Source organism: Musa acuminata, chromosome BXJ2-6 (genome assembly GCF_036884655.1).
Source record: "Musa acuminata AAA Group cultivar baxijiao chromosome BXJ2-6, Cavendish_Baxijiao_AAA, whole genome shotgun sequence".
Classification (NCBI taxonomy): Eukaryota; Viridiplantae; Streptophyta; class Magnoliopsida; order Zingiberales; family Musaceae; genus Musa; species Musa acuminata.
Window position 1 is genome coordinate 44,652,504 of NC_088343.1, and position 8,857 is coordinate 44,661,360.

Sequence of the window (8,857 nt, forward strand, 5' to 3'; positions counted from 1 at the left end):
TGATATCACTATTAGGAAGTCTAATTATAGTAACATATGATAATTGACGACTAGAAAGCAAAAGCATAGATTTCCCAAAAAAAAGTATCTCATCGTCGTATGAAGATTAGTGCACAAAATGCGAAAATAAAAAATCACGTGTATCAAGTGAAATTTGTTACATATGGAGATCGTACATCCTTGAAAGTTTCTAGATCTATAGGAGTAGATGAAGGAGGTCAATTGTCATCATCTCTAGTGGTGATTCATATGGTAGATGTGGTGATGATGCTCATAAAATCACTGCACAATCTTTCTCTTCATGCGCATCACATGATAAAAAAGGGGTCGGCCCTTCTTACTATCCATACGCCCTCAACTAGGGCTGCCAGTGGAGGAGGAGATAAGAGGGAAGAGAATAGGAGAGACGACCAAGAGATGACTAGCCTATGCCACCTTTTGAGCCCTCCTATTTATAGAGGTTCGTGCTACTTAACCCTATTGGATTATACCCTATTAGGTACTGAATCTCTATCCAATTACCCAATCCTCTTAATTAATATTTCTCTAACAAATAGTAACTTATTAGCTCTTATTAGATCTTATCCACAAGGTCCTATAATTTAGGGACTTACTAAATATCCAATAAGATAAGGGCACCAACGAATATGTCATATCCGAACATCTACTCGTCATAACATATACCAAATGTGTATGACTCTCTAGACCCAATATCGAGCTAGCTATGAGTCATACCTATCAGAACTCCTTCTAATTCAATGAATTATTATCTTTATAATAATTCACGCGACTCATCGATTATGAACATACTAGGTCACTATGTCGTAGTCCCCAAACAATACAAGAGGATCTAATCTATTAGACTTATTTATCCTTAATTATCATTATTTATAGTCTCTCATCTATCTAATATCCCAAAGATCGTATATCGAGTATAGTACTGTCAGGCCCACATAAAATCTACTCAAGTCTTGCTCTAATTGGAGTCTCTAGGAAAACTATTTCTCTCTCAATCTGAATGACTATGGCTATATTTGCCTAAACAAGAATACATAAGATATTCCTCTCATGACACCGAGAGCGGATGATCCTCTATCGATACTCAATTGCCCTTGTAAGGTTTGCTACCACTCTCGATGATCAGTCGTGTTAGATTTGAAACGTCCAGACGTATAAGTCTGGTATCAAAGAGTGGAGTACTCATACTTGATATCTTTAGTATTTTAAATCTAAAGATCAGACATATAACTGAGACCACAGAATTACTATCTGATAATGAGGTATCATCAACCATCCAACATTTTATGGGCGGATAAATCAGTGAACTCATTCTCCAATGAGCACTTGTACTATATATATAATGTCTCCACATGAGCAACTATGAGATCAGTCACCTCTATCATATGGATGGGTATACAGTATACTAGGCTTTCCGATTATCTTAATGTCCCTCTCGAGTAACCTACTATTAGGATTATTTAGGGTTTGTGTTTAAAGGCAATTCGGTCTCATTATCGTGATCTCATCATGATCCAACTCCTATTGCACAGATCCATAGATATCACAATATGTGCAATATATAACATAAAATAAGAAAAAATTAATAATAATAATAAGCAAAAAGACTGCTTAGCGTGTCACACATGCCATCACTCACGTGATTGGCATGCAGGACACCTATGACTAGTAGGATATGCACTCTTAGGGGATATATGATCTCCCCTAGTTGAGGTTATATCGTATATCTTACGTAGTTTTTAGTTTTTCATGAGTTTTATGCTCTTGATCTTCGCATAATGATTCAATATGATTCTTTTGGGAAACCTGTTTTGTTTTTATTTTTTCATTACACATGTGATGCTCTTTGTGATTTCCCAATAAGATCACCTCAGGAGCTGACCCTCAATCTTCTCACCATTAAGGTGATTGGACCCTACAGGCTTTGCTATATGATATGGTTCACGAGGGCATTGATTAGGGTGGACTTGCTAGAGCCATTCGTCCAAGCACCATGAAGATATCCCCTTCTCTCGCCTTACAGAGCTGGAATTCAATAGCATCTAGATCCTATAGATCACCTTTGACATCCCGAGGTTAATGGCAAGGCTGTTCTTGCATAAGAGCGATAGCTTTCCGTGCTTCTTTACATTGTACAAGAGATCAATGAAGACAAGGATGAAAGGGACGGAGGTGGAAGGCCAAGTGGTCACTGGTCACCTTCAAGGGGCCAAGTCATTGAGCTCGAGGACATAATGCTTCGGGGAGGCATAGCCATTGCCCTCGGGGACATCAACACCATGAGCGTTGTTGACATACTTGAAGAGATAGTCAAGGGTGCTGAACATTACACTGCCACCACCTCCGGAGTCCTGATTAGCATTAGCTCAGGGGGTATGGTGGCTGAGTAGGCCATCACAGTCGATGTCCTCTACCTCTACCATTAGGAAGGATTACTAGTCCAATAAGAATACCAGGCTTGGTATCGTTTCGTTATCCCCTTTTATCTTATTATGTTCTCCTGTTGGTTGTCGATGCAAATGATAGTTGAGTTGCAAATCACGGCTGAGATAGTGGCGTTGCTTATTGGGCTAGTTGGGGCAAAAGCGAAATAACAACTTTTATCATGCCCATTAATGTTTGCACATGTTGGGTGAGGTTTAAGAACACCTCAGCAAGGACAAGCAAGTGGCTCAAGGTTGCCTCAACGGGCAAGAGGCCTAGGTCATTGAATAGATGCTCATATCATGTTGGTATTTAAGTTGAGGTGGATGTATCCATATACAAAAAAGGCCTCCTCACTCGAGTATTCGTTGAGAGGGTTAGTAGGCGGACGACATCGAGTAATTCATTTAGCACCAAAATGTTAGGGAAAAATGTTATTGATGTCTTGGTTAGCACGACATGATCTAGACCCATGCGTACAAGATTGTCCAGAGAATCTTCGAGGTGAAAATATCGTGCTCCCGAGATATCACCTATGTGAAGACCGAAGTCAAAAGAGGTTTCCTGACTAGGTCCCTCCGACGCTCAATTTAGTAATCTAAAATTCTCAAATATGAGTTGGAGTAGTTCAAAAGAAGTCTCTTGCATTACATTTAAGATATATTTTTATATTTTAGAGGATGAGAAATGAGTTTGTGAAAATAGTCTATTACATTGGGTTTAAGATATCTTTTTATGCCTTGATAGGATAAAAAAAAGTTTGTAAATTTGATGTCTTAAGAGGACACGAGATTGTGTTTACCTGCTTTGGATTTTAAAACTCATAAATCAATTACCTTCGTTATCATAATGGATGAAAAAAAAACTTATAATTACGTTGTTTATGATAATGGATGAGAAAGAATACTGTTGTTTTCATTTTCAATCACATTAGTTAGGACGTGCTTCTCGCTAATTCTGTCGTTCCCATTGACTCGTTCCCTTCGAACCAGGAGGCGAAGAAACTTAATATAGCACTGAACGAGATCGGTTAACCCGCGTTACTGCAGGGAAGACCATGCATTTTTATGCTTAGCTGCATGTATTGCCAAGAACCGATAATTAAGATGGCTAAAAAAACGTCGAGATTAATGCAACGATTGCCAAAAAGAGCTCTTATCCACGTATTGTTCGTCTGGACGAAGTCAAGAAAGAAAACCGACGCGACGGTCTCTCATCTTTTACCTTTTTATCAGTTAGTTCGACCGTTATATAAGCACGCCCTCTCCTTCCTCTCGACGGCAGGCGGACAGATACTTGGGGAGCTCCGTCCCCAAAGTATCTTTCTTAGGTTTCCTCCTTTCACTCCGTCCACAATCCAAAGTAAATGCACACGCTTCTCTTGGATTAGCAAACAATACGAGGACCGTAAAGAGATGTCGAATAAGGCCGTCTTGGGTGCTCTCTCGGCGGTCCTCCTTGTGGCCGCCGTGATAGGGGCGGCGAGTGACGATTCCCCTGTCGCCTCCTCCAAGTCCGTGACGGCCATCTGCGCCTCCACTGACTACGCTGATGTGTGCGAACGGACCCTCAATGCTGCCATCAATGGCTCTGCCTCTCCCAAGGAGATCATACAAGCTTCCTTCATGGTTGCCATCAAAGAAATCGAAGCTGCCACCCACCTGTCCAACAACGTGAGTTTGAAAGCCACTGACTCGATGAACAAGGATGGGTTCGACATTTGTCGTCGACTCTTCGAGGATGCCACCGAGGAGCTACAAGCTGCCTTCTCGGAGACTCATGACCTTGACGGTTTGGCGAGAAGGACCGATGACATCAAGTGCTGGCTTTCAGCCGTCATCTCCTACCAGCAGACCTGCCTCGATAGCATCACTCAACCCGACCTACACTCGACCATGAAGGACGGCCTTGTCACGGCCTCTCAGGTCACCAGCAATGCCATTGCCATCGTCGATGGGCTCAGTTCATTATTCAAGAACTTCCAAGTCCCCATCAACGTGACCAATATCGCCAGCCGCCGGCTACTGTCTCAGGGGAGCGATGCCAAGGGTTATCCCACGTGGTTCTCGGCCCATGACAGGAAGCTCTTGGCTGCCAGTGCGAGAGGTGAGTTGAAGCCTAACATGGTGGTGGCTCAGGATGGGAGTGGAGACTATAAGACTATCAACGCTGCCCTCAATGCCATGCCCAAGAAGTATACAGGCCGCTATGTGATCTACGTCAAGGCCGGGATCTACAAGGAGAATGTCCTCGTCACCAAGGACAAGGTGAACGTGTTCATGTATGGTGATGGACCAAGGAAGACAGTCGTGACTGGCAGCAAGAACAACGTCGATGGCGTTCAAACCATGAATACTGCGACCTTCGGTCTGACCTTCTTTGCTTTCATAAATCCTATATTATGCTACGTTTCACATCTACTCACTTACCATCTGACATATCAGTTGTGACCTAAGTTAGATATAGCAAACATATTACTGCAATCAATCTATATAACACTTACTACACCAAACTAAATCTTGATAGTAGAGACAATGAAATATCGAGAGTGATGCAGAACATATGCATGTCTGACCTAAAGTTTTATGCAATTGGCATTTTCCAGCTGCCGAAGGGCAGGGCTTTATTGGCAAGTATATGGGGTTCAGCAACACCGCTGGACCAGAGAAGCACCAAGCCGTGGCGCTTCGTGTGAAAGGGGACATGTCAGCCTTCTTCAACTGTCGTATGGATGCGTTCCAGGACACTCTCTACGTGCAGGCCCATCGGCAGTTCTACCGCAACTGTGTGGTATCGGGGACTGTTGACTTCATCTTCGGTGACTCCTCCACCATTCTTCAAAACTGCCTCATCGTGGTGCGGCGCCCCATGGACAATCAACAGAACACGGTGACAGCACACGGACGAGAGGAGGAGAAGGAAGAGACAGCACTTGTGATCCAAAACTGCCGCATCGTCCCCGACAAGCGCTTGTTCCCTGACAGGTTGACGATCCCCAGCTACCTTGGTCGGCCTTGGAAGGCACGCTCGAGGACCATCATCATGGAATCCACCATCGGCGACTTGATCAAACCGGAGGGATGGTTGCCATGGGATGGCGACCAGTTTTTGAACACACTATATTATGCCGAGTATGGCAACCGTGGGCCCGGTGCCGGGACCAGCGGCAGGGTGAATTGGCCTGGGTTTCATGTCATCAACAGGCAGACGGCTCAAGCGTACACAGTGAATTCCCTAATCCAAGGTCAACGGTGGATCAAGTTTTCGGGCATACCCTATCTTGGTGGGTTTACAAATTGATGTCCTTCTTATCTACCTAATAAAAAAGTCGGAGATTGAGAGGTGGGATGTTCCTATGGGAGACTTCTTCCTTAATTTCATTATTATTGATTGATACTCCTTTAGTGGCATATGTTGTTGTGCTGGTGTTCTACTAAATTTTCTGACATCTTTATTTCTATATCCTCGTAACTTTCCTTCCTTCGTTTACGTGAAGTAGTGGTTGAATTACCTTTTGTGATATCGATCGATTGATATATTATGTTATATTAACACATGTCAGTTTGTTGTTACGTTACTTCGAGCAACGAAAATATGGATAATTCCTTTATTTCAGTTTATGAAAGAGATATAATAACCCGTTACGAGTGCATGTACTAATACAATGATTGACTCTATCAAAACAATAGGTTTAATGGAACCTTTTATTCGGTGATGTTATCTAGTCTTATGTTATAAACCCCAATGCCGCCATGATGTAGATGAACATCCCCCTCATCCCTCAGCTTACACAACATATTACTCCTCCCCCATAACCGATCTAGTCGGCGTTCATCCCTACGTCTCACGACACCTCCCCATTCAGAAAACTGCCTCAAGCTCCAAACATCTATTCGCTAACCGAGGAGCAGTCGTGAGACCCAAGGACGATTGTGGAGTGCAGCACTCTCGCACTCGGGTGTGTTGCACCGACCTTCCCCACAGCCAGCGTTCATCCTTGCGTTCCAGGACACCTCCCTAGTCAGACAACTGCCTTAGCATCCATATGTCCATCCGCCGACCGAGGAGTAGTCGGGAGACTTGAGGCTCACAATGGAGTGCAGCACCCCCACACTCAAGCGTGTTGCACCGATCTTCCCCGAGCCCGACACCTTATCGTCTGATTCGACAAACGCCCGTTCATGGCCCAATTGTGCCTAGTGAATCAATGCCTATACGAGGTCCAAAGGGTGTTCCATAAATCGAAGGAAAAGCTCGGGTAAGGCTCCTCGGTAAGCTCCCCCTTTGTCCAGGAAATCTAAGATAGACATATCCCCCTCAATTTCTGTCGCTCGATCTTGGAGGCATATGACGACTGCACCAACCCAGTAGAGCATGTCGCTGCATTCCGAGCCTAGATGGCCCTCTATGACACCTCCAACACTCTCATGTATCAGGCATTTTCCACCACCATCCGAGGTTCGGCTCGGATGTGGTACAACTGACTTAGGCTATACTCGGTCTCGTCTTTTGATTAGCTCGTAAGAGATTTTGAGCTAAATTTATTGGCCAACGAACAACCTAAACCATCTGCGGTCATGCTCTTCGGGTTGAGTTAGAAGGAAGATGAATCCCTTTCTCACTTTGTTGCTCGCTTCGCCATTATGATCTGAGGGGTCCCCGACACTCACCCCTCAGTGGTTATGCAAGCATTCTTGATGGCCCTGTGACCATCAAGATTCTTTTGGTCACTGGTTGAGAAGCCACCAATGACTACTCTCAAGATACTTTAGTGCTCCAACCAGTACGTCACTACCTAGGCACTAGTGGTAGGAAAACATGAGGACCACAAAAGTATTTGATGTTAAAATCAATTGATGAATTTATGAACTAACAAGTGTTTAAGATAAGTGACGCAAGATAAACTTTGATCATGGACTTGATTCATTGAGGTAGAATCAGACGTTGGGTCGGAGAGCAACATGTTAGAGATTGGATGTCGGGCCAAAGGATTGGTCGACATGTCAGAGGATGAACTTCGTGCCATTAGTTCGGGCATCGAGTTAGATGGATCGAATATTGCGGTAAGAAGATCGGATTTTATGGGAGGTCAACATGTTAATAGATCGGGCATTACATCGAAAGAAAGGATAATGCGACGAAGGCTCAGACGAAGTGTCGGATGATCTAATGGCATATCGGATAACGTAGGCTTCATGATTTGTAATTGTTGTGTCATGATCGAAGTAGTTTAGAGTTTAATTTAGTTTTAAGTGTAACCATGCCAACTTAGTTAAAGGCCTTTTGGGCCTGAATCAGAGTTGAATTGGGCTTTTTGGAATGCCAATTCAGTGACCTAAGATTGGACCGAGCGGTGGCACCGCTAGGCCAAGCGGTGGAACCACATATGGGTTGGAAAGTATGAAATGTACTTTTATAAAAAATCCAACGATGGTATCGATAGGGTCATTGGTGGTACCGCCTACATTGGTTGTGGTACAACTAGAACATAGTCTCTCAGATTGTGTCAAGCAGTGATAGCACCTAAGAAGGCAGTGATTTCACCCAATGTAGACAGTGATACTGCCAGTACTCCAAAAACCTGAGAATTTAAATTTTTAGCTCTATTTTTGAAGCCATTTGTGGCTTATAAATACCCCACTCGTTCTTGCTTGATGCGGCAAGAAAGGAGAAAGAATTCTTAAAGATAAAAGTGTTATAAGCTCTTGAAAGTATTGAGTCTCCTTATGTTTAGAAGTTATTCTAAAGGAGATGTGAGTTCCTTTGTAAAAGAGGGGTGGAAGGTTCTCTCCTAAGCTTATGAAAGGAGAACCGATTGTAACAAGGGTAGTTGATCTTCGATTGTTGAAAAAAAGATCGATAGCGAAAGCTAGTGGAGTGTTGAGAATAATATTTAACCACCAAACCAAATTAAAAATCTCTATAAAATAATATTAAGTCAGTAAACATAAGATAACAAGATTGATCCATGTGGCCTTCTATTTGCTAGTCATATGTGCCTCAGAAGCCAATCACGTGAGTGATAACACATGTGACACGCTTTGTAGTCTTATTATTATTATTATTATTATTATTATTATTATTATTATTATTATTATTATTATTATTATTATTAATGATATTTCCTCATTTTATGTTATATGTTGTATATATTATGGTGTTCATGAATCTATGTAATGGAATCGAATTGTGATGAGATCACGATAATAAAACTGATCCACCTTTAAACGCAAACCCTAAATAATCTTGATCATAGGTTACTCAAGAAGGACATCAAGATAACCGAACAGATTAGTGTGTTGTATATCCATTCATATAATAGAGGTGGCTGGTCTCATAGCTGCTCGTGTGGGGACACTAGGGATACAGTGCAAGTGGTCATTGGAGAATGAGTTTACTGATTGATCCGCTCATG

The 8,857-nt window shown here is 42.7% G+C and overlaps 1 protein-coding gene across 1 annotated transcript; it reads left to right on the plus strand.

Moving 5' to 3' along the window:
• Window positions 1–3,701: 3,701 nt before the first annotated feature.
• Window positions 3,702–5,852, plus strand: LOC135613741 (pectinesterase-like). The gene is made up of 2 exons (XM_065110781.1): window positions 3,702–4,809; window positions 5,048–5,852. Exons 1-2 carry the CDS (start codon window positions 3,858–3,860, stop codon window positions 5,740–5,742), a joined length of 1,647 nt encoding a protein of 548 aa, XP_064966853.1. The 5' UTR covers window positions 3,702–3,857; the 3' UTR covers window positions 5,743–5,852.
• Window positions 5,853–8,857: the final 3,005 nt, after the last annotated feature.

Coding starts and splice junctions, on each gene's coding strand:
- LOC135613741 (XM_065110781.1), top strand. CDS start 3,858: ATGTCGAATAAGGCCGTCTTGGGTGCTCTCTCGGCGGTCCTCCTTGTG. Junction 4,810..5,047: donor CATGAATACTGCGACCTTCG/GTCTGACCTTCT, acceptor GGCATTTTCCAG/CTGCCGAAGGGCAGGGCTTT.